At 38.3% G+C, this 27,605-nt stretch overlaps 1 protein-coding gene across 1 annotated transcript in view; it reads left to right on the forward strand.

Annotated features, from left to right (window-relative positions):
• Positions 1 to 27,605, forward strand: part of LOC139729148 (uncharacterized) — a 95,061-nt gene that overhangs the window by 21,193 nt on the left and 46,263 nt on the right. Inside the window, exons 3-6 of the mRNA XM_071640077.1 lie at positions 21,746 to 21,821; positions 22,477 to 22,620; positions 23,659 to 24,335; positions 25,260 to 25,503. Of these exons, the coding sequence (XP_071496178.1) occupies positions 21,746 to 21,821; positions 22,477 to 22,620; positions 23,659 to 24,335; positions 25,260 to 25,503 (1,141 nt within the window). The remainder of the gene's footprint in view (positions 1 to 21,745; positions 21,822 to 22,476; positions 22,621 to 23,658; positions 24,336 to 25,259; positions 25,504 to 27,605) is intronic.

Consider the following 27,605-nt stretch of genomic DNA (forward strand, 5'->3'; position numbering starts at 1 on the left):
TTGAAATTTCAGGGCAGCTTCTGTTGTGCTCTGAATCACAATGTGAAGCATAAAGCCACAGGTACATCCAGGCATCTCATGCAGTACACACACTCATACAATAGCGATGTTTACCTTCAGGGAAAATAATGGATGTTTTTTTAAGTGTTCAAGAATATGAACAATTACACTGTATGTTAGCTTTATCATTTGAATATGATTTGATATGGTATTATGAATTATCATAGAAATATTGATATGAAGTGTTAATTCTGATGTCATAAATTCAAGAACTTTGGATGCATTAGTTGTGCTTGTATTGATAATCAATCAGTTTGCAATTATTGTGTAAAAAAAAAAATCACAAGAACCTTTTATGGGTTCAGAAAACTCTGACCCAAACCAAGTTGTAAAGTTTTTATTTTTGCCTTTTACTGATTTTGAAACAAGTCAGCAAGAAAAAAAAAATATAAAGGCTGCGGTCTCAAAAAAAGAACGCTTTAAACCAACTGTTCTGTAGTTAATCTAAACCATGAAGTATGCAATATGAATGACAAAGTGACTTTTATGCTCAGACGGTGATCCTTAACCTCGAGTATAGCTATCTTCAAGGATCAACTCTTAGTTTAAAAAAAGCACCATGTAGACACACTCTTTGATAGCTAACTTGAAATTAACTCAAAGATAAACTATCCATGAGATATCTCAGGGTTATAGCTCTCTGTCAATCAGCCGGGGGGAATCCCACTCGTAGAACTTTAAGCATCATGTGGACATAAACATGAACATTACTTGCAAATTATTCCACATACTTTTAATCTCACACAGCTACATTTTAAGAAAATTTGCTTTTTATGAAAACTCATGATAGGCTCTCCAGACACCTTCAGGATTTCTGTTTTCAAGTTGAATCACTGAGAACATGTGCAAACAGTTTTGCTAAGAACAGTCTTGTCTTGTCATCAAACTACACTGATGCTTTCAACAAAGTATTATGCAGCGAAGTATTGCTCATTCAATGAATTTGTTGTCTGGAGTAACTCTGAAAAGTTATTGATGGAGTGATCTCAAATGGAAATGAGAGAGTTCATAGAGCTGGGAAAACTGGCGTAGGAGGGAGATCTTGCTCCATTTTGAATCATTCAGTGAGATTTGAAAGGTTCTAGTGATTCTTTTAATATGATCATGCTCGAGGGTACCCTATCTATGTCATACTTTTGTTAAAAATGAATTTCTTACACTCTCCACTGTCCACAATTCCTCATTCCTGTCGATGCCCAAGAGGGGGGCAAGGGGTTGGATTGTAAGGGTCATTAGTGCAGACGTCGATGATTTCCTGCCCAATCATACAGCGTAGATCGTTGGCGATTAGCGGTTGGGTTGCGAAGCCGAAACACACTCACTGCTCACTGTTGTCGAGGGAGTTAGTCAACTTCCAAACACTTGCTGCTTAATCCCGTTGTTGCGACATTACTTGTTGCCCATATGGGCTTCCCATAATCTTCAGCGTTTTTCCACCGTACAGTAACCGCGTTGGGCATTACTATCTAATACAAGCTCAACGCATCATATGATGATATGATGACGTTCCAAATGGGATACATTGATTGTCAGAGCTGTTCCTGACGTAAGCTGCTATTTGCCACATGTTGAGTCTACCGTTCGGGCATGAGGATTTCAGAAGGGCAAGTTTGGATATAATCATTTTGTAAAAATCTGTGCATGTGACACCACCATGGCAGTGTTCATCAACCACATGGCAGTCCGGCTGGAATACAGGAGGTTCGGTACGTGAGATATGTGTGTTTTTCTGTCCCACATGAAGCAAGCTCTACAGGAATAGAATAGTTTATGACTAGTACCAACATTTAATGTTAACTAATATTCAAATTAATATTAAAATCTGCTTTGGTTTTTAGCAAATGACTTGTTCTCTTTTTTTTTTTCTCTCTCTCTCTCATTTGGGCCACTGCGTTTCCCATCCATTTGATGTTTAAAGTAACATGTGACTCAAAATGATACTGGAGTAGCAATTTGCCATTCAAATCATTAGGATTGCTTGTGTGCATTTCTGTTCAAGAACAATTGACACTTGCTTATTGATCAATGAATTAATGCAATAACTTTTTTTTCCATCTTTGGTGTTATAACAAGTAATCAACTTTACTTTTTAGTATTTTGAATCCAGTTTACATGTGTCAGTTGTAATTGCTATGGGTATGATATCAACTCACTTCTGGCACAAAAGTTTTCCAAGCAACTTTTTTTTTTTTGGGGGGGGGGGGAGGGGGGATTTGTGCAGTTCATGCAAAACTGTCAAAAGTTACAGTTTGTTTTGTGTAAAGATGGTACTAATGCATTAGAAGTACGGTACTCATTTGGCACACAAAAATTGTGAAAATTCTGCTGTTACCATCAAGAATCTGTGACCAAGATCACTATGCTAATCTTTATGTCGTATTCACTGTTCAGATGCAATATTGTACCATGTAGTTCATTACCAGTACATCGCTTTTGACGGCAAGACTAATTGAGTATAATAGTGAATTTACAACTGTAGTCATAGACATAAATTGCAGATTTTTACATACACTGTATTCTTTAAAGCATCAAGCATTCCTTTTCAGTGGTACTAATTTATGTATTTTGCACAATACTTTAACAAAGATACTAGCAGCATGGAGGACCACATAGCTCATATTTTTCATGTGAGAAAACTTTGTCAAACAGAGTCTTTGATGCCATGTACACAATAGGGCCTCAAGGTGATGACTATCACATTAATCATCACATTCATCCCTAATCCTACAAGGTCTCACTATGTTTCCTGTATGCACATGACCTCACAACCTTTCACCTGCATTTAATGCACAGATAACCGATCTATATGCATGCACGCTATTCGATACTTTTAATTAGTACTTGTTTTCTCAGATATCATGCTCCCACTCACCTGCATCGTAGAAGACCTTGTAAATTATTGATCCCCTTCGAGGGATGAATGGAGGACAGTTACGGGGTTTAGGCTCTTTTCTTCATCTTGGGTTGTGCAAATTGTGTCTCGCACTCTTGCGTTACATGTGCTCAGTGTGGGGGGACCCCTACTTGAGCTACAATTGTACGTACAGTAGTAACTGATATAAAAAAATGTGTGAGTGTGCATTCAGTGATTGATTTTTGTGTGAGCTTGTGAAGCTGTTGTCAGTGAGGGGGCATTCATGTAATGCAATCATTCCAATCAACATCATTGTGCATGTGTGGGAAGCCGGACAGAAACAGTGGTTCCTCATACCTTACCACATTATTGGCAACTTACCATTTTGTACCATTTCTTTTGAACAACACCTCCACTTTATTGCTTTGTGTTGCCATCTGAAAACACTGTATAAAGTGCATACTATTTGTATTCAAGTGGGTAGCCTTTGTACCATAGGCAGACATCGAGTAGATTGCTGCAGTTTGTAATAACTTTGCTGAACTTTGTGTTATGACTTTCGTGGATAGTGGATCTGTGATAGGTCACACTATGCATGTTCTTGCTTCCAGATATCAGACTAATTATTTATTTGCCCAGCAGAACCAGAAAGAACCGATATTTCGTATAATGTCCATGCCTGCAATTTACCTGCCAAGTGACAAATTGTCAGCAGATATTATTCCCCTTATTTCCCTATTCAAAATGGTTTCTGAGCAGGAGTGCCATGAATACAACAATATAAGCAAAATAGGAAGAGTACCCATGGTAGCCTTAAGAGCTGTATCATTGTTTCACTGACACATATGTAGTAGATATGACAATTGCCTTAAAATTGTAGTTCCTTTTCTTCTGGTTTTGCCCAAGTTCTTCTGGTTTGTTAAAAGTAGATACGTGATTTGACTGCTTGCTTCAGTCTTGTTATGGAGATTAGGAAAGGGTACCGGTACCTTGATGTTCTACAATCTGGACTTTAATGGACTGTTTCTGCAGTGTGTCAAAGTTCATAGATGTTTCTTTTCCTGGACAGCCTTTAGTAATGAACCAATTTATTAGCCTGCTTGGGGCCCCTCCAATAGTCTCTAGGCAGCAATTTACTTTAAAGCATAAAATCTATTAGTTGTAGCTACATGTACTGTAGGTAAGGGCAAGTCCCCGATAAGCTTTGTGTTCGTTAAGGCAATCCTTGTCAACAAAGCATGCATAGAATTTGAATATACACCATGTACAAGCAGAAGTGGCCTCTTTGAATGATTACTGCACTGGGCTATATCATGAGCAAATATTTGATTTAAATGTCTCAATTATACACATTTAACAAATATATATGTTAAAAATTGGATGCAAAAACTTAATACTGGTATCCATTTTTATCAACTTGAAATAATTGAGATGGATACAATGTACAATGTACTTTGAAGAACAATTTTAAGAAGATTGATCATTTTGATTTTGGTTAATTCCCATTGACTGAGTTTGAATACCTCATGGAGAGTAACGCTTGTTTGAGCCACGATGCTTGTTACCATGACAACACCAAACACTTCTCGAGAGCACACTCGTGCATGTAGAGTATGTAAATAAACATGGAGCATGTGACTAATAGAACTATATCTTTGTTTGCCTACCTGCGCAATGTGATGTATGACTTCCAGGTATGTTGGACGTTGATCCCAAAGTTAACCAGATGTTTGTTTGTTTGTTTGTTTTATTTTATTAAAGAGCTTCATGTAGAATGTGACACAATTTTGCCACAGGCCAAGGTACAAAGTACACCTGTACAGTTGCAAGACTGTCAGAATACGAATTGGGATGACTGTTAAAGGACAAGTCCACCTTCATATACAATAAGGATTAAGAGAATGCAGCAATATTAGTAGAACACATCAGTGAAAGTTTGAGGAAAATCAGACAATCCGTTCAAAAGTTCTGCTTTTTTTAAGTATCTGCGCGGTCACTTCTGGGTGAGAAGACTACTACAGTGTATGATGTCACATGCATACAACGATATAAATCATAAGGAAAATGAAAAGAGAATTTCACAAAACTTTACTTTTTTTATAAAGTGCACATTTCTTTGACTTGTTACTGACGTATGTTAAGGGTAATATTATTTCCCCTGCCTTTTGAAAGAGAGAAGTCGAGTGTTTTTTTGTTATGCGAGAAAAATGGAAATATGTTGAATTTTCTTTATTCTTTCTTTATATTGTTGTACACATAATGCGACATCACAAGCTATAGTAGTCTTTTCATCCAGCCATGACTGAGCAGAAACTTCAAATATTCATAATTTTTGAACGGATTGTCCAAATTTCCTCAAACTCTCACTCTCACTCTCTACTAATATCGCTGCATTCACTCAACCCACATGTCTGTGAAGGTGAACTTGTCCTTTAACCCGTTGAGGATGAGTCCTGAGTACACTCGGGCAGGTGTCTATGAGAAATGCGTGTTGTGGCAAAATCAGTCCGTCCTCAGCAGGTTAATGAAATTGCATGCCTTGACTTGCATTTTTTTTTCATGTAACAATTTACAGTATGAGCATCAATAGCATACCATTTTAAGTTTACAACATAGTAACAACAATGCCAGCCATTTACCTTGGGCCAAAGTACAAAGTATGATGCTACTTAAACATAAAACACACACATTGGAATGCTGCTTTAGGATTGCATTGTAATCTGTGATAATATAGTGTGCTCTGACTTGCATTTTCTCATAAAACTGTTAAACAAGAGCATTAACATGTCATCAAGATGACAATATTACTAGCTCAATGATGCACTCTGATGTGTTTGAGTGGGACTACTAAGTTTATTAATAGATGTTTTCCATGTTTTGTTTTGTTTTTATTTGACAACAGAAAAATCACCCCATAATATTGTAGGACTTATAATTTAGTGAGGCTCTGAATTGAGTAGCTTCTACTTCTGAATGATTGACATTGAGCATAGTCAAAGGACTGGAACAGAAAACTGTCTTTTTATATAAACCACTGAACACATTTTACAACAGATGTGAAACCCACTGAAATTTGTCTATTTAGTCAGTCTATAAACTGAATACCAAAGCTTTGATTATTCCATTTCACACAAAATGAAAATGGCAACAGCTTTGACAAATTAACTCTGAGAATGTCCACAAAATTGCCATTAACAGAAAAAAAAAATGCTGAACTCTACATTATTTTGTAAGTGACCATTAGACTTAGAGTTTGTCTGATATTGTGGCCGTGTATGGTGATACTATAATGCTGAACTATGGGAGTAGTCATCAGAGGTAGATCATGCAGGTTTTATTGAGAACATTTTCAATAGTGTGCCTGACCTAGTTATGGCATCAAAGGTCAGATTATATAGTTGTACAGGAATACCTGTGTTCCTACTTCAAATTGGACTTTGCATACATCTAGATGCATCTTCTTTGACCAGTAACCAAGGAGTTTTCTGGAATTTACAACCCAAAAATAATTGAACACAATATAATCCTTTTCTCACAGTGATACTCCTTGCTGATATTCACACTAAATACAGGGGCTGACTGGAAAATGGCTGAGAGGTTTTTGGTTACGATGATATGCAGTAAATTTCTCTTCACAGTCACTGATCTTACTGCATCATTAGTCCAGGAATGCGTGAACCAATAGGGAATTTTCACTCCTAATCTCCTGTCCCTTTTCTGTTCCTGGAGTATTTAAATGGCTAATCCCATTCTTTCATCCCTTAACTCTCCTCTGCTGTTGGGCAACAGTCCAAAGAAGAAGATGAAGAAAAAGGAAAACGGGCTGTACGATGAAAGGCCCAAACTCCACTCAAGTCTGACGAAGACCCTTGGCTGGACGTTTGGAATCACTAACTGTCCCCCTCTATAAAAGAATGCATAGAATTTATGGCCACAAACTATTTACCAATGTGGGCGAAGATAAGATTATCTCACCCGCGAAAATATCTCACACATGGGGCAGTAGTTTGCCTCCACTAATTAATAGAGTTGGTATAGGAACCTACGTGAGAGAGAGGGGAGTGTGTTCTACGTGACGTAGAACGCCGAGCGCAGAGATTATCCGTTGATCAAGTGTGCAGTGAAACTTGTCCAGCGTCTTCAATTGATTGAAGTTTATGGTCATTAATGGCTGCATGCTGATAGCGCTGCAAGGAGGATATGGGCATGATGAGATGTGGCTCACTATATAAGAAGGAGCTTTTACCTGAAGCAGACTTAATTCTACATCTTGTGAAGCAACCAGGAACTTTGAAGCGATATCATGTCTTGAGTGATAAACCTCATTAGTGATCTGCAGGGATATCATCATCATTATCATCATCATCATCTCTTTGTAGTGGTCAGTCGTCTGCTCAGATGATGGTGATCTCGCTCTCCAGTGGTCATTCAAGTCTCCATTCGGATTCTTTCTCTAGTGGTCAGTCGGTGACCTACTTTGTGCAAAGTGACCACCTCACACCTGTACCATTTCCCGTGGATTAAAGATAAAAGAGGATTTATGGATTTTTGTTTCTCCATTTAGATGCTAATATCAATTTCTGGACCTGGCATCTTTATCATGTGAACCATGAAGAGCAAGTCTTCAGAGATCTGGAACTCTCAGGGTGCTGTATGATTTAACGTGCAAACTCACATTTCATATTGTTTGAGCTTTTTAGCATCATTGTAGGAAAACTTGGGCAGCGCGCATAGGGATCACAGGACTTGCAATCATTCATTTTGGTCTGGGTGAATGTCAGTTTGTGTTGGATACTATCAATTTGAGCGCGAATGTTAATTTATGGAGCAAACAGTGGATCTGTCACAGGTTGTGATGGCGCCAAACCTCGGACGCGGCAATACACAGTTCTGAAGCTTGCTTCATCAGATGTGCTCACATTTTTTTCCCCCCACCACATCTGTGGCTGTCATCATCTCATGGTTGTATTGGAATAGTGTCATGGAGTCGATTTTTACAACCGGTACCAATTTGGCAATCTGGATAGGCGATTACCGACGCGCATTGGGTGATTGGCTTTGTTTGCTTCCAGTGTCGGCTGCTCCGGAGTGATTGGAAAGCAGCATGCCTTCTGTTTTCGGGGCCACAGATGTGCAATTTGGAAGCATTTGGTCAGACAGACACTGTTCTCCACAAGGGGTAAAGATGCATCTTTCTTTGTGAGCTGGAACACCACACCTTGGTTTTTTTTTCTCTCTTTTTTAATTTCTTATTTGCTTCCTTGATACTGACTTGTGCAGACATCATTCTTGAGATGGTTTCTAGATGGACATATCATGCTTCAAGTCAACTTATTCTTGGTTATCCATGACAGAAGTCTGAAACTCGCACTTGCCATCAGAAGATTAGAGCCAACAGTATAATGTGTGCTACATCTGTTGCAGAAAGAGTTGTATTCTGTGGTACATTTTGAAGCATCTTCAGTTTGATCAGAGAAGTCTCCATATCTTCAGGAGTCTAATGTATGTGTTCGTCCTGTGCATGTTGTCGAAGAGAAAGAAGATATCGGCATTTGCCAACTTTGGAACTAATCTGGAATATTCTCATGTTACCCCTACATGGAGTCGAACTGACCGAGATGGATATTTTAATGGAGAGAATTTCATTTGTCATGTGGATTTGATGACAAGTGGAATGAACAATGATATTTTTGTCATGTGAGCAGTGATATGACCTTTCACCTCTGATACTCTTAAAAAGGAAAATGATGTAATGTACAATTGTACGTTGTTTTCCAATGAAATCACCATCAGCTTGAACCTGGCTGTGGATCGTTGTCACCTTGGCATACAGCTTGAATTTTGTGATTTTACTCATCTGTGGAGCTTTCCTCCTTAATTTGTTTCATTTTGTCCTGATTTTAGCTGGATCGGATTCCTGTCGTCCTTGTTTGAATGCATCATGCCATGCATCTGGGCATATTTTTGAAACAGCAGTTGAATGGCTGGTCAATCAAGCTAGTAACTGATGCAGAAATCAGTTCCCAGAGAATCCTTGAGAACTGGATGAAGGTGTATCAGTCTTCTGAACCATTTGTTATCATCTCAGAGATTATATTTGAATAATCTGCAGCATCTCACAGACAGAATAAAATCAACTCATCTCTTTCATTTTTTGTGCTTGGAAGTGATGAAGCGCTGACTAATTGAGCAAGGAAGTGACAGGTAATTTAGAAAAAAAAGATCCATGACTATAAATGCAGATGCTCACATACATAGCGTGATAAATGTATCCACTCAGCCATCTGAACAAGAAACTGGATCAAGTTCACCTTAACCCCCTTGTACTCTCGGGGGAGCGCATACATGCAAGAAAATCCTCACCCTTCACACTTGGAAAAAACGCAGGCAGACACCTCTCGTAAACAGCAGAACACTTACTTCCTTACAGACAGAAACACAGAGAATCTCCACTCTTCATAACGTATGCAACCAGCCTTCCAATCGCACTTGTGTTTTTGTTGTGACAAGCACAGACTATGAATTTTGCATAGCGCTTAACTGCTGTTGACTATAATAATAGCACCTGCTTGAATTTCCCAGTGGTTCCTAGATCGCTGTCGGAGGGAGAAAGAAAGTGCATCCATTTCGATACGTACGGCATCTGATTCTTATGTATGTGGCTATGGTGACTGGAAGGGACAAAAAGATACGTCATGGACTCTGGCTGGGGGAGGGAAAACTACTCAGCAGTGTGTGAAACAGGATTGGGTTTCAACCTCGACTTCTTCCTGGTGTGATCACGATCGTACCGAGAGGGCGTTTGAATAGACATTTTCTTTCCATCAGAATTCAGTGTTCAGGTTTGCTGTATGGGCCCAGCGGAGCAAAGCCATGCTGCCGGCGAGTAGGAGGCAACAATGACTGCAGGCAGCGCAATGGAGGTCAGAAAGGGTTGCCATGGCAGCGGAGGTATACAACCACAAACAGAGCAGGTGTATCGCCCTGCCCCCATGCTGTGTGTGCAGAATGAGTGTGGTGGGATGTATCACTGTTTTGTTTAGTTGTGCTACACCCCCTGTGTATGCATACAATATCTGTGTGTGTGTTAAGTGGATTGCAATGTCAAGTGTATGAGCATGTGAATGTATGCATACATGAGTGTGCTTTGTGTAGGATCGTTACGAGTGTGTCTTGCCTTCAGTACATAATACCCATGACAGGTACAGTGTAGATTATACATTATGAATACTTATTATTACAATGTACCTCTCTCAGACAGGTAACTTTTTTCTCGTTTTTGCCTGGGGATGCATTTTGACAGAACGGCTGTCAATTACTCTGCAGTTTAATTTTTCATCTTGCCTGCTTATAAATATATTTGTTCAATCGAGATTGGGAGAATTAAATCCAGTCTCATAATATGGCTAGATTTTATGTATGCCTTAAATTTGTTACAAAGTTTGTTGTTGTTGTTGTTTTTTTTTTTTCTTATCACATTTTAGGGAAGCAAATGCCTGCAAGTATGCTTAATTGTTCAATGAATGTACAGAAATCTATATTCGGAGTACATCATGATTACTGCATGTACATTGTACATACAACAGATAATTTGTCATCACAGTTTGAATATATTTGTATAGCATTCAATTAGGAAGCATTTCTTTTACCAAGGAAGATCATTTCACAGCAAAATATGATTTCACAGCAAGTTTATTTTGCAGCTGTTGCGGGTGTTTAATCACATTTCCTGATGTTTTCAGTATACCTGGCTTGATCACAGGTGTCGAAAATGAAAGTGAAAGTCCTTTGGCAATCCGAAGTGCGGATATTTAGAATATTATAATCTCTCTGAATGTGGGTTACGTATAATTGTCATAATTTTAATGATGGCACATGTGAGTGATAGTTGTGTCTTGTTTTCTTCTTGTTGGAGTGGGAAGAGGAAATGTACGGCTGTATGGCTCGAAAACTTTCAGCGCGTGATTAGTGGCAAAACATGTTGTTCATGTCTTCTGTCACTGTAGCCCTTTTGGTTGTTATTACAATGTAATTTCTTTGCAGCACTGGATTGTGTGTGAATCAAAAGGTTTTTGGTTGGAATGACAAGTTAGTCATGCTCACTCATAATGTGATGAGTTGGAGGTTTTGTCTGGTTGCTTTCTTCATTAAGCCTTTCAGTACCACCATTTTGAAATCCTATCGACTTTGTGTGCAGACATGTGCTGACAGGGCTGCAAGTATGTAAAGGTCCCTTCATGAGCCTGTTACTCAAAAAACTTAAATGGTAAATTTACATTTTAAAGGGATCGTACAGTTTTGGTTGAGACCTAATTTCAAGTTTCTAACTTTTTTGGTGAGATAATGAGAAACCTCTTATGAAATATGAAAGAGCATGTAATTCTACGAGGAATTCAAGGTTTATTTGATAAACATTGGTTTTAAAATGGCTGAGATATCCAAGAAAGAGTGATTCTTATAAAGTGTGGGACCCACACTTTATTACGATCGCTTTGTTTTACTTTGTTTTTGGATGTTTCAGTCATTCCAAACCCGATTTTCATCAAATAAACTTTGAATTCCTTTTGAAATGGTATGCTCTGTACTTTATCATAAGTGTTTTCTTGGTATCTTGCAAAAAGTTAAAAGCCCAATTTTCATTTCCACCAATACTGTACTGTCCCTTTAAATGCTATCACTCCAAACTTTTTGTAAATTATGTTAATTCTAACACACTTTTAGACTGAAAAAATAAAAGAAACAGTTCAACATTCATGCTGTGACTAGTGAGTCAGTTTGGTGTGTTAATGTGCTAATCTGCCATTTAAAGACAGCTGGAAAATTAGGAAACCATGGTGCTTACTTGCCTGGCGTTTGTCATGGTACCAAGTTCACTAGATTGGCTTCATTGTCAGATATAATTGCATTGAAATTTAGTGAATGATGAGCAGAAGGCAGGCACTGTATAATTTTCTTTGCCATTTCAAATAATATGCATGACTTCATGATCAGTCATATTTCCAGCCCCGCAGCCCATGTATGCATCCAATTATGAACAACTCTCTCCCTATTAGTTGTACCGACAATTTCTAACAGATGTGGGACTGGGAGGAGGGAGGCACATGAATTGTCAATTACCAGTGGATTATTCACCCTTTTTTTGTCCTAGATATATGTCAGGATCAGTCATGAACTAAAAAAAAAAAAGTGCAGAAATCATGGAACAGTTTTTCAGGATGTAATTGTCTAGTGGAGCGACAATTTATTTCTTGGCCAGGCAGCACACTGAAATATAAGCAGGAGGAGGAGGAGGACTTCACAAAATAGGCTTAGTTGCCATTTGTGCCTGTTTTTATACCAAGCTCGCCATTTACTGTACGTGGGACTAAAGGGAGAGACTTTAATTGCATTTTAATTCTGGCTGTAATTGGGCATTCTTGGTGAACTTTGTGCAGAGGTTTGCTGTTCACCACTCATACCGCTTGGCTTTGAAGAAAGAAGACTCTTTGCACGAAATCTCACGAGAGAGGACAGATTGTCCGGTGTTTGAGCAGACTTTGTCAGCGAGCAATGGTGGTGGTGTATGTAGATTTATCTATTCCCTGGGAAGTGTTTTGCCAGTTGAGGGCCTTGAACTTGGAATTGAGTTTAGTTTGGCAACCGCAACAAGGAGAGGTGCTCTACGACGGCAATGAATCTGATTGTGGTGAGAAGTGTTTAATTGTGCCCGCTGTACTAGCCTTGAGTACATTGTGCAGAATAATGATTGGTAAAGTTATATCATTGATGTATTACAAAACTTTTTTAATCACTCTGTCAGCTGTGTCATATCTGGTCGCAATGTGTCAGGCATTACGACTGGAGACAATATCCAACCTCAGTGAATTTAAAAACCAACATGCCTGTTGGTACAAATTACCCTTTTCTTCTCATGCGCAAAGTGAATTTCTGAACTGGCTTATTACTTTATTTGGTGGCTCTTGTTGGAAGTGAGGATATCATGTTTTATTTTCCTTAAATTAAGATTAAAGAAATTCTGTTACGTTTGGATATTTTGAGAGCTAGGGGATGCCCCAAGTTAGTGTGTTGTGTTGTTGTTGTTTTTTCACATCAGTACTATACAATTCAAAGATGAATATGATGGTATTTCATTGCACGATAAAAGTTTTAAAAAAGTCCGCATCTCTTTTACAGTTGTATTTACCAAATCCTTAATGTTTAAAATCTTTCTATAAAAGCTAAGTATAGTCTCACCAGTGAAAGCTTCTCAGCTCATTGAATACTTCCAAGTGAATTATATTAAATTAAAGTTGTGTAAGCCAAGCTTTGCAAGAGTATTGCTTGTTTTTTCAAACATGAATGCAGTGGTCATTCAGAACAGAGAGAACAGACAATGCCAATTATCTGAATGCTAACTGGCCCCTTTAAAGGATTCAATTAATTTCAACAGCTTTATCCTGAAAGAAATGTGTGCGTATAGTGTGACACAGTATTTACATCGCTGTGCCTAGAAGGGCAGTGGAATGGAACACTGGACATTGATTGCATTTGCGTCATATATTGTCATTGTCATCTACATTTTGTTAGGGGCATCTCCTAGTGTTAACCCCTTCTTCGAGCTTTTTTTGTTTTGTTCAAGAACTCGTACAAGCACAAGATCCGGTTGTTAACATGCTCCACTGAATTTGTTAAAAAACACTACCATGAACAGGAGAAATCTCTAGCTTGTCTTTTCAATGTAATGCAAGTATTCAAAGATACTTTTCTTCTGATAGGTCTCTAGATACTGATGAATGACCATATCTTGCAAAATATGAAACTAGACAAAAAAAAAGCACCAAAAGGAAAGAAAATGTGTTCGCGAGATGATGACTGCTGTAACCAGTCATATCCCGTTTTACCCAAACACTGTAGTTGATAAACTTTTGCACTGAAAAATTCTGCAGACTGTTTTATCGAATGTGTGCTTGGAATGATACCTTTGGTACTTTCACCATGTGAAATGCTTGATTTGATTCTCCTCTATGCAGTGTTTTATTCAACTCGAAGAAAGCGAAGGAAAAGCAAATTATTTATGGTATTTGATAGTAAAACTGACAGTCTGGTTGATTTCCTGCTCATAGCTGGGTCAGAAGAGTTTTGAAGGTTTACAAATAAACATACACTTTCTGTTGAAAGAATGGGTGTAATAATGATGAATACTTTTATTTATAATTAGTGATGTGCGAGAAGCCAGGTGTTTTCATTTTAATTCTGTTATGGCTCCTTCAGAAAAAGTCTTACCAATGTAAAAAGAATTTGCATACATTCTGATACATGTATGTTACTTTAATATGTTTCAGGTTATAGAGTATTCAAATATCAAAATGAAATAAGACTCCTACAAACCCCTAAGTACTGCAAAGAACATTTCATATGACAGCTGGGTCAAAAAGTCTGCTTTCTGGTAAGATGAGAACAGAAAAGCAAGAGCCAGAGCTTGCTATGATCACAATGAAATCGTGATAGTGCTCCCCAGTGGCAATAGAATACCAAATTGTTCATCACTGATTATGATTGTGAATCTATGGTCTACATGTGTCAAAATGTATTTGGCAAAGAGTTCCTATATAGTGTAGTGGCTTCAGCAACAAAACAAAAATTTTCGTGTGTAGTTTGCCCTTTGAGACATAATTTGTCCTGACATCGTCATGTGTCGCGTGAGCTGCGATAAGAGAAAACAGAAACAAGGAAACTCACAATTTCAGTTAGCTCTGTAATGTGAGATCTGATGAGCTTTCCAGCAGTCCTCTCAAGAACACTTGGTTACGGTTTGTGAAAGCATTTCTCAGTATTTTATTTGAAGCATCTGTTGTTATAGGTAACAATACGTTTGGACTCCCATTGCTTTCACTCTTGTCCAAGAGAACTTACAATGTAGTGTACAGTTCTGGTCAGGTGAAGATGTAGTAGCTTTTAACGTTTTGTGAGATATTCAGAAACCACTCTATGAGATGTCAAAGAGCATGCAGTTCTAAGGGGTATCAAAAGTTTATTCGATGAGAATCTTTTTTGAAATGGCTGAGATATCCCAAAACAAGGTGAAACAAAGAGATACTGATAAAGTTGGGGCATGTCGCCTTTTATTATTAGCACTTTTTGGGATATCTCAGCCATTTGAAAACCAATTTTCATCAAATAAACGTTGAATCCTTCTTAGAATTACATGCTCTTTCATACCTTTATAAGAGGCTTTTCATTATCTCACTTAGGAATGTTCAAAACATGAATCCTTACCTCAACCAGTACTGTACATTCCCTTTAACGTTTGAGAATGACAGTCTGAATATTTTCAAAGACAATGTCTAACACTTCAGTCTTGCTGAGCCTGTAGAATGTCACTGTAATGCATAATTGCTGCATATGCCATATATCTAGTGAGTCTAATTTTTCACAAATTGGGACTTCCTGACAATTTTTCGAGTGGTTAGATTTACGATTGTGGAGAACAGTCTGAATGAAGAAATGTATGCATTCACTTCACATTCATGTCGTGATCAGAGTTAATATTTTCAATTGTTTTTAAATTCTCGAATAGCGCCCAACATGCAAAATAAGCAAGAATATACTGGTAAACCTCGCAAAGTATCCAGCGTACATATAGTATAGTGTATACAGTGCATGTTTGTGTACACGTGTGTGTGTGTGTTTATTGTGTGATTATATTTGTGTGATTTGATATTGAAATACAGTGTATAATCATGCCAATAACTTTATATTGCCAAATATAGTTTCTGAACAATTTTTTTGCCGAGTTCAAAGTATCCTTAATCTACACTCTTGTTTTGAGACAATGTTTAGTGATAGGGCCTAAATTGTGTTCTTACTTTCTTAAGACTGTAATGTGGAAAAGGAATTTTGCAATCTATTAGTGTTTTCATCTTAATCCCTCCCCCCCCCCAAAAAAAAAAGAAAAAAAAAAAGAAGAGAAAACACAGAAAAAAAAAGTATATTATACAATTGGTTTAGGCCAAATCAGAGACCAGGTGCAGATGTTAGCTCAAAATAATAAGTATAAAGACATAGTGCAATGAAATTAAACTCATTACCAATATATCCCCAGTAATGACAATCTTGGGCAAGGCCAAACTCTCCAATAGGCACACAGTTACAACCCTTTGCAGCAGCCCTGCTAATCAAACACACACCATCCATGCCTGCCTGGGCTAATAAGGCCTGCAGCTGTTTTTACAAGCTCATTTTTTTTCTCCCTCTCTCTCTTTCTTTTCTCTTACTTCTTGCTTCATTCTTTGCCTAGGGGGATGTAATTTGCATGTGAAAAGATGCAGAGAAATCAATAGGCTTTTATGAGCGTGGTTTTCATCTTCCCCCCTGAGCCATTGCTCTACAATGGGTTTTCGCAAACCTTCTTTATCGTGTCTTTAAAGTGGAACATGATTTTGGATAACGGGGATATACTGGGGGTAGTTCTAAGTCCCTTTTGTGTGGGACTTGTTGGGAAAGGAATCAGTCTGTATAGGCAGCCAGAGATGTTGGCTTGAGACCGCAGCTTGATATTGGGAAGAGTGTTAAGGGATTAGTGCAGAGTGTCTAGTGGATCGTGGAGGGTTTGTTTTTAGGGTCCGATGAGCAGTGATGTACGCAGAGTTTGCTGTACGAGCCCTTCTGCAGAATTCAGGGTTATTAGCCCATGTTGGCTTATTGGAATGAAATAAAAACAATCAAAGAAGAGTGAATATGTTGCTACTTTGATGTGTGCAAAACCCATTTTAGTTTGGACACCTGCTAAGCTATGCTTTCTCACCATGATTAGAGGAATATGAAAGACATTTTATGATTTATTACAGTAGTTGAGGGAATGTCAGACTTGTGTATTCAAGATAGACAACACATATGGTACTAAAGTTTTCAAAATTGGCAGAAATCCAGAGCTTAAAGGTTATATCACTTAATTGAAGGACTTACTGGTAAAAACCTTGATTTACTGTCATCTTTAATATCTGTTCATGTTGTGGTTTGCAGACCATTTTTACCTTTGGTAAATGAAAATTTATCTTCGAAAAAAAAAAAGAGCTGAAGCTCATCATGAATCATGTTTAGTTTGCAATTGATTTGATAAAGACAAATTGCCCTACATTGAAGTAATTAAGCACTGAATTGATCAGTGTTTTTAGTAGTAGCCATGACAAAAAAAAAAAAAGAAGAAGTAGAAGAAAGAATATCGTGTTCAGTTTATCGAACTCCAAAGTATCTGACCTTGCAAAAAGTCTAAACTACAAAAGCTGCAGAAATGTACTGAAAAAAATTGTCTGTGATCTGGTGGGATTACTTCTCAAGACTGATCATTTGAAGATCAGGCCATTTATTGTAGATCAGTCATTTTGCTTCTAAACCCTTGTGTGCATGCATACATAGATGATGATGTCATCTGGTGTTTTTAAAAATCAATTGTAGAGGGAAGGGGAAATTTGAAATCATATTCCTTGTGGTTTAGCCAAACTTTGTCAGATTGTCTGTGATATGAGAAATGGCAATCTGATACCAACTTCCTCCTTCTGAAAAGGGAATGAAAATACAGTGTGTATGTGGAGATTCTTTGAGGGCTGTCAAAAGAAAGCAAGTTCTGCTCTTTGAGTCAAGATCGAGTAGTCATCTCTTTTGAAAAAATTTGATACATTAAGATTGTGACATGATTAATCTGTATCACCATTTCCAGGCATTTCAGTGAACACCTTGAGACTTGGCTTTTGTTAGATATCAGGAGATAAATAAACTGAGAGTAAATGGTGGAAGAATTCAGGTTGTTAAATCAAAGAGATAGCCATAAGGCCACCCTTATTGGGGTAAAGGCTACAGTTTAATCTTATCATACAGTGTATTTAGCCAATATGGATATATATTCAGCCTGCGGTGATGTTCCTCAGTGGGGATTTATCATTTGTAGCATGCATTGGGCGTGTTGATTGTATGCCAGGTACTCCCTCCACTGTGCCTCCTTTCATGCCGTCTCCAGGAGCCAAGCATCCTTGGTTACCATGGAGACGGCTTCCTTAGTGATAAATTCCCCTCCTGAGGTATTCAAAGAATGAATGGAATTCCCTCAGCCCGGCAGATCCGCAGCCTGCTCGTACACAGTTTGTAAATAGTAAAGCATTAAACCGGTATACTTGTTGTACGACCGACCCCTCCACATTGTGCGTGGTTTGTGTATTCGTAGGATTACGTGGCCAGCGTGCTTTGACTCGACTATCATCGGTTGCATTTGTGATTACCAATGCGCAGACTATATCGCTCACATTGCATCCTAATTGATGTGTCAATAGGCAGCCATTATCGCAGTCAATGGGAGGCATATTAATGAATCTATCATCAAGATGTTCCTCCTCCATCTAGCTCACAATGAATAGAAATTAGTGTATGTTGATCAATGGCCACATTTGTAACACCATGCCAGCCCTGTGCAGTGTGTTTTATGTGTTATCAATTCTGTCCTGTCATCTAATGCAAATTAATTCTGTTCTTTGTTGTTTCCCTCTCTCTATATATATTGTTTTGTTTTGTTTTTGTTTTGTTTTGTTTTGTTTTGTGTTGTGTTTTTTTGTTTTGTTTTGTCTTTGGAAGGGCTCTATCTTTAATTTGATTCAGAAAATTTAAGTTTTTTTTTTGATGGTCAGAAATGTTTATTTTTGTAGTGTGAAGAATTCACACTGTATTCCTAATTATGAAAAGAGAGCTACCCTCAAAGAAAGAATATGTTCTTAATTGATCATTGATAATGAAAAAGCAACAGATCAGTGATTTTTTAGGCAATTAATTCACACTTATTGATAAACCATATGACATATTTAGGGTAAGGACCTTGTATAAGCCATTTGTCTCTGAAGCCAGATATCAACTGTGTAGAAATTGTTTGCTGATGTGCAAAGGAAAAAGAAAAAAAAAGAATTGAATTTCATATTTAATGCTGTATCCAGACTGTGTGTAAATGATTAAGTTCTCAATTCTTTTATGATTACTTGTCAGTATGATCAATGTTTTTCTTTTAACAAGGTTTCAAGAAAATGTTTAAGTAGTCACAGGTGTATTCATTGGCCCGAAGTCACGAAGGTGGTACAAATGAAACCATACTTTAAACCATGGACAAAAACTATGGAGCGCCAAGTGTTGCACAGAATATTTCGTTACGAAATTGGTCATTTCGTTGACAAAATGACTGTTTCGTTAACGAAATTATCATTTCGTGGACGAAATCTGCATTTAGTTACACAATGTCATTTCGTTACAAAATAAACATTTCATCGACGAAATGAGTGATTTCATAACAGAATATTCCATGCGACACTTGGCGCTCCATGGTTTTTGTCCATGGTTTAAACCATGATTTCATTTGTACCACCTTTGTGAATTCGGGCCATTGTGTTCAAGATAAATTGTACATTGTAATTTGCCAAAATGAGCTGTGATGGAAACCATATGAAATACAATATATGACTTGCATTGATTGTGGTCAAATGGTCAATTTAACTTCCTGGTCAGCATTAGTTACCCCAGCTATGATATCCATAGTCTCCTTTATACAGTATGTCCCCAAAAGAATTACAGTCAAATTTTCGCATTGATAACACCCAATATGATTAAATTGTCTAAATGCTCCTTCAGGGTCTTAAAATATAATATCTTAGCTCTATTTTGCAGAAAACCCCATTCAATTTGGTTAAGCGGTCACAGAGAAATATGAAAAGTTGTAAAGCATGTCATAAGTCTCATTCTTCCAAGTTTAGCACTTCAATGCTTTCGTGTGTGAATGCAATAGACAGAATTTGGAGGGAAGAGATTCTTGACATCCTCTACAAAATTCCTCATTATTCTTTGACCACTGAAGCAAATCGAATGGGGTTTTTCTGTAAGATGTGGGCAATGAGTATAGTTTCATACCCTGAATTTGTATTTGGATTGATTCACTATTTTTAAAGATATCAGTGCACAGGGTCCTGTTGTAATTTTTTTTTTTTTTTTTTTTTTTGGGGGGGGGGGGACATACGGTACACATGTATTTCACTTTTGTTTTCTTGTGTGGGTTCATGTTTTGCAGTGATAGTGAGAGGTCTAGAGATAGAAAAAGCATCTATCACAGCTTGTGATAGAATTTCACACCAATGGGTTATACCAAAAAAAAAAGGCTCCAGGGAATAATTTTCCAATTCAAATTTGATTATCAATTTCAGCTGATGAACAATATTTCAAGTGGTATCCTGTACACTTCTATGGAAGAAAACTTCTACACAAAAGATAGTTTGTGTAGCAGTGTTGTATAAAACTGTGTAGCAAATTGTGATGCGATACCAGGGAAATTATTCCCTGGGCTCATGGAAATGTTTACACAACTATTGAAAAGTGAACTGTGATTGCTGGACGTATACGAGTGCATGTGTGAGTTTGTGTGTACTGTATGTCTCTATGTACTTGTGTGTGTAAGGCACTGTATCGACACAACATTTTATCGTTGAACATTTTGTCGTTGTTGGTTTTGTTTTTGTCATGTGAAATGCCACTTCACATTTCTGTGTGAGTGTGAATCTAGAATTAGATATTGTTGCTAAAGCAATTCCAATTTTGAGTAAATCTCTAAAAACTATAAAACAATAAAGCCTATAGAAAATTAAGCTGTGGTAGGCTAATGCTTTCTGCTGCCTGTGAAGAAAAATGTACATTTATGCAAATTTCATAGTTATTATAATGTGTTTCCTGCAAGAGAGAGTCATAGATCTTCGAAACAGAGATTGTGTTTGTTCTTCAATCATAGATGGCTGCAATACCGGCACCCTTCTCAGTGTCATATTTGTCTCGTTATAATTCAGCCTTTTGTTAGCAGATGTTCTGCTCGATAAAGTATGTCTAATTAGCTACATGACATCCATGCATGTACATACATGTATGCCGTGATTTCCTGCTATTCTATTTGCACAAGCTGCCCACATGTGTTGACATACACTCTCCAACACTCTTCACTTGTATCGATTGGAAAGCAAACAGACCGAGTGGTCTGTAAAATCTTACCCCCTCTTGAGGTCAGATTTGGACAATTAATCACATCCAAACTGCAAACTGCAACTGTGTACAGGGATATGTAGATATTGCAGACAGTTTAAAAACAACTCCAAATTCCACTTCCATTTTTTTTTACATGAAATATGTGCCCTAGCAACTGTCTGAGATAAATGAACATCTTTGTTCTATTTGTTTGCCCATTTATATGCATGTTTTTTATCTTTATTTATTTATTTTTAAAAGTTTTTTTAAGTTTGTCCAAAACTACCGTGCAATTATTACCAGTACTTGCATCTCAGACTGTTATGCTATGTCGGAGACTGGATTAATATTTGTATCCCTTAGGATATGTAATTACCTCATTGAAACAAGATTCTACGATGAATAATTACATTCCCAATGACGTTTATGTTTTGGTGTCTAACTTCTCTTGTTTTAAAATATCAATGAAGACGTTGTACGTGTATTGAATAGTTGACCAACAAATAAATAACTGAAATATCCTCGGATCATTCCATTTATAATTTGTCAACTCACAAGAACTGTAAATTATATGTCATCATTATTTTCTTGATCCAGTATTATTCTTCTTTGCCAGGCTATTTGTATAAGTAATATAATCCCCATCCGATATTAAAAGTACAATGACAGTGATGTGTTTGTGATGTGTGTAGAAACAAAACAAAAAAAAAAGTTTGTTTTGCATATGTGGATTTATCCTCCACTTGCTCAGCATGTTTCCTTTCAGACAGCCTATTAACTAACTATTTCTACTTCTATTTCTATTTCTATTGTTCCTTTCAGGCTACCATACCGCAGACAGTGACACCGATTCAAGTTACAGCAGACATGATGGAACAAATGAGGATTCACAAAGCAGGCAAGTCAAACTCAGTCTTTTATTTTAGTGTCGGCGTGAGACTGAAACCCAAAACTTCGCGAGAAGTCTATTTTTGATCACATCAATAGGCTACATTGCTCCATGTGATTACAAGCTGTAGAAACATTCATTTATGGTAGGAGTTAGATTTAAAGCTGTGTCCAATGAACTTAAGAAATCTCCACATATCTTTTTTTATGTCCATATTAGTGGATGACTTTATGAATCTATTATGCTATTTAGTTTTTTGTTCTGTTTTGTTTTGTTTTTGTGTTTTTTTTTAAAAATTACATATTTTACTGACCCAGAGATGACATCTCAAAGCACTTTGTACCCACTGGAGAAAACACTATATACGCATTATGATGTGCTTATCAAATATAAAAAGGCTTCCAGTTCACACTAGAAGGAAGGTTCCACAATAAAACTCACATGTTGAAAAAACAAAGCAGACTATTGAAGAGGGAACTTTTCCCACATACAAACATTGTCCAAGCCCAACCTGGAGAATGGATTGTCTTGAAAAAAAATGAACATTTGGTTTGTTGTTTGTTAGTTTTGTGTGGAAATCCCAGATATGAATGCTTATTCTACCATATCGAGCTGTCAGGCAAGACATTAATCGTTTCAATTTCTTAATTTCTCTTTGCCTCAGACATAACTCCAAGAGACCGCTCCCTTCCTCCTTCCGGTTACTGTCCAAGGGGAACAGGGAGGGGCCCATGAGGACCACACCCAAGGGCCCCAGTGGACCCCTCAAAGCTGATCACAGCATACAGCCCTTTACAAAAGAAAAGAGGTTTGTCACTTCTCATGCCAAACATTGGATGCCAGATTTCCTGTATTTCGTTTGGAAATAAATCTTGCCAAGTTATGCATCTTTTTGGATGATTCATTTTTGTTTTTGTTTTTTGTTTCTTGTTCATGTATTCAGGGTACCATGAGGAATGAGAATAGATATTATATTATCATTTAAGTTGTTATCAGTAATGAATGAATCCTGACGAAGTGAAACATGTTTATTGTCACCATTGCATACGTGTCTTTTGAGGTGGTGCATTCTGTGGCATACTGCACTACAATGCACAGATAAAAGTGTACGCACATGTGTAAGCAGTGTAGAGTTGAAATTATGTCTCATTTGTCTGAAATGCAGTGAAGGATTGTGTGACCAAAAGATGAAGGAAACTGCCTTCAGAATTGTCATGTGCATAAAGGTGTGAGGATGATTTTTTTTTTTTTTTTGCTGCTGCTAATGTGCAACATTGCATCAGTATGTTGTGAAGAAATCCAAATTAATTTCTTGACATTGAAAACTTTTTCATTGACCCAGCATGTAACTCCATGGTTAAAGGGATGGTACAGTTTTGGTTGACACCTACAACGTAACTTCGGGTTTCTAGCATTTTTCGGTGAGATGAGAGACCTTTTGTGGAATGTGGAAGAGGATGTAATTCCAAGAGGAATTCAACTTATTTGATTAAAATTGGTTTGGAAATGGGTGAGATATCCAAAACAAGGCAATTCTAATAAAAGGTGGGACCCACCTTTTATTACGATTGCTTTGTTTTACTTTTTGGATGTCTCAGCCATTCCAAAACTGAATTTTATCGAACAAACTTTTAATTCCTGTTAGAATGGTATGCTCTGCACTATTTCATAAGTAGTTTCTTGGTATCTCACACAAAGTTAAAAGCCCAATCCTCATCTCCACCAATACTATACCAGCCCTTTAACATTTTGAAGGGTGAAGCAATGTCAGAGAAGTATTACATGTATGAGTTCATGCAATTGTCTTTGTCACCGCATAAATCTTCTTCTCTCCAAATGTGTCAAGATCACCCGACAACTCCCCTAGAGATCTCTGGGCTGAGCAAGGAGCGCGTCCCAAGCAATATTCTTCCACGGACTCCCTAGAGACGGAGCAAGTTACTCACATCGTATTTCAGGACACGCCCATCCGCAGCGAGCCTGATGAGAGGACGTCCACCTCCCGGCCGACCACGCCCTCTGCACTTCGCAAGTCTTCGCGCCCGCCCTCGCCGAGCAGATCGGTCAGGTTCGACGACGACACGGACGGATCGTACGACAGTGACCGCCGCGAGCGCAGGCCACACTCCTGGCAGGGGAGTGGCAGCAGAAGGAGCGAATCTCCCTCCGGTGGTGTCAGGAACTCGCTGCACAATGGACGCCACCCAGAACAGGAGGAGATGCCGCTGTATGCGACTGTCGACAAAACGCGGAAGTCACGGAAGTCCCAGGACCAGACGGACGGTCGACGGTCGCGTCACGATGTCTGGACTAACGGTGTGGAGAAAGAGGACCCATATTCCACGATCAAGGACAGCGGTTATTCAAATTCGAGTCGCAGGACTAAAAGTGAATCTGACTACGAGGAGATTAGATTTAGATCGGAAGATGAGACGAGAAGTGTGCCTGGTAACAGACATGGAGAAGTGCATGGTGACCAGAGGCATGGGTCGGGAGACTCAAGAAAACGCAGCTCAAGTAAAGGTTGGTGCTCCTTTCTCCTCCCGAGATGGAAAAACATGAGATGTAATGTCAAGTAAAAAGGCAGGAAACTTGTATGACATTGCTTGCATCCATCACATTCTTATTTGATGCATTGAGGAATGTGCTATGATAATTTTCAATGTGATTCATTGTGTCTGAAGTGGCATATATTATAATGCAAGAATACCACTAAAATGACGAAATGAGTACATACGGTAAAAGTGGATATTTTCGCACTCAGCCGGGCAAGAAGAGTTTTGCATGTTTTCAATTCTGCGGTATCAAGACATCGACTACAAGAACATATGGCAAGCAAAAATATTTGCGTGCTTTTATTTTCGCGCTAGTTTCCGGTTGCACGAAATGCACAAAAATTTCAACACCACAAAAATTTCCACTTTTACAGTAGCTGGTCCATTCAGAGGTGTTTTTTTTGGGGGGCTGTGCTTACTTACTGTATCAGATTTATACTGTGAAATGAAGAACCCCCTTATAGTTAGTATAAGATATTACTAGTTATGCTATATTCTGATTATCGGTAGTTCATTAATGTTTGACGTCATGAATCAGTGATAGTATAAGAGAATTCAAGGCCCAATGTGAAACAAAGTTATATCAGGCAACATTGAAGCAAGAAGTCAATATCAATTAAAAATTCTTGCTTAATGTCCGGATTTCGATCATTTTATTTTTCAAAGAATGTGAGCTGGGATTGTTGTTGCACAAGAGCAACTCTGAAATTGACGGTACCCAAGTATTGCCTTGCGATACACATGTACAATGTACAAACCTGACTGTATTATCATTATTAAGGTGATAGCATGTTGGCAAGAGATAACATCCGGGATGTGTGGTGGCATATCTAACTCTTGTGTTCTGAATCAGACTGAATTGTATTCATATCAAACTCCTTCATCTCCCAAGACTCTAGGACATCCAGACCCCCCTCCCCTAGTTACAACCAGCCTCCCTATGCAACGGTAGACAGGTCAGCGTCCAGACAGGCCGGTGGACCGGACAGTTCGGCTACGCAGCGAGGCGGTCCGGGCCGTGGCCGGACGCAGTCCCGCGAGAGTCTCAACTCCTTCGGCAACCCCTGCGTCACTGAGGTGGACAACTCCATCGAGCACCTTAGTTCCAGTCGCCTGGACGACTTCCCATTTGCAAGGTATGGAGGAATGATTTCCTTGGGAAGGTCTAAGACCAAAAAAATATGCATGCTTGCAAGATACGTGTATGTATATTTTCTTTCCGTAGGATCATTGAATGCTGACTAAATGTGGCAACTTGAAAGCAGCTCATGGATCAAGAACACAAAACAGTCTTGGAGTGATGCAAAAGGCTGAGGATAGCCTGACTTATAGCAATTATTACATCATTCAGTCAATATTACTGCAACAGGAATTGGTACTTAAATCTAACTAATGAACCAGGCTCACAATTCATAACCCAGCCATTCAACTGCCTCCATCTTCACAAAAAAGTGACCATCATCTTGATTTTAACAGCTGTCTGTTTTTTCTGGAACTTTTTTTTTTCCGCCATCAAAAAGGAAGATATGCAATACCAAAATATATTCATATTTACAAAAAGGTATTGGAGATGAGATACCAAGTTTTGTGTGCTTTCTGCAATTTAATCCTTAACCTAATTACTTTTCTTGTTAGGAGAATAAGGTCTATACAAATTATACATCTATAGGATTGTCAGTAGTACCTTAACTTGATGACTGCTTACATGTGTGTAATGGATGCTGTAGCTGAATTCTTGTCGTATCTTTGCAGGTTTATTAATCACCTTCAGCCCAATTTGTGTAGAGGGAGAAAAAAGACACACACATTAGGGAGTGGCCTAGATAGTTATTATGCTTCCCCCACTTCCTCCTATGGAGAGTGCATCACATGCCAAAATGTGAATAATTAAAGTCCGTGGCAGCGAGCCCTAAGCCACTGGAAGAGGAAAGTCACGATCAAGTGACCCCTCGCTCCCGGCGAAGGTCAGTCAGGCGCCTCGTACTCGTCCCCCCGCATCCCCCTGTCTGATCCCCCCCTACCCTCTGATATCAACAGCTTGGGTTTGCCTGCCATGGCGACGCTTAATATACACATCTTTTTTTTCTCTCTCTTCCTTTTCATTATTTGGGGGGGGGGGGGGGGAAACAATGTAACGCCCACCCACTTCCTCTTAGCAGGAAGTATGACATTAATGTCAAGGAAAGATATTAATTAATATCTTTCCCGCCTGCATCATATTCGTGGAACTTCTGTCAATACTGAAGAGGAATCCTCATACAAGGTGATTTTTTTTTTTCTCTCTAGTCTAAGACTTGCTTCTTGTTGTTGTTTTTTTTCTGTTCGTGTCAGACTGTCGTAGAAATGACATATGATAGCAGAGTGATCAGTCTTGAAGTTTAGAGGAATGATAAAACCAAAGCAACAACAACAATGATGAAGGAGTAGATACTCAAACTTTATCCCAGTCGTTGAACCTATTTATAATCTGCTTTTGACATGGCCCTTATTATGAGCCTTTTCAAGCTCAGCCTAGCCAGTGTCTGGAGGAGAAAGAAGCAAACGTGGCTCTTAGGATTGTCGAGCCAAAGAAACTCTCCAAAGCAGTGCGAGTAGCGTAAACAAAGAGTTTTGTAATCTTGTTAGTAGATGCAGAGGATGTTCCTTGTTACAGTAAGGTCACACGGGAGGATGCCCAGTGGTCTAGTGGTTACATTGCTTTCCTTTGCGGAGTTCAGGATAGTTGCGGATTCGAGCCCCACATCTTTTTTCCTCTTCATCAATTTGTTACCTTCAAGTTTAATAACTTGATCTCTCCCTTCCCTAGAGCCGCGAGAAATAATCCTCTGTCGTGTGAAAAATATGATCATATTTTTTTTTCGAAGGAGCCGTAATAAAAAGCGGGATTGCAACTAAATTTGGATGCCCTATATCATCTGATGACATTTACTGTTGCCAGTATGTCACGACTGTTGATTTACCACCGATGTATTCCTGAACAAGAAACAACAAACGATTCTCTAGTTTTTCAGCCTATAGATATGATGAAGACCAAGCCTGTATATGAATAGCACAAAAGCATGAGCTCCCAAAACACCAGTAATAGAAAAAAAAGTGTCAAAAACACACACCTTTCTGCTAGCCTTTTTAGGGAAATTGTCACATTTTATCATCATTATTTTTTTTTGAGGCTCATTCATACAGGCAGTTTATCAAGTTTCTTTAAGTGTGGCTCAGACATTTTATCAAGATTAACCAT

This window comes from Diadema antillarum, unplaced genomic scaffold, assembly GCF_040938485.1.
Source record: "Diadema antillarum isolate AM-2024a unplaced genomic scaffold, OU_Dant_1.0 seq00000220_RagTag, whole genome shotgun sequence".
NCBI classification, from domain to species: domain Eukaryota; kingdom Metazoa; phylum Echinodermata; class Echinoidea; order Diadematoida; family Diadematidae; genus Diadema; species Diadema antillarum.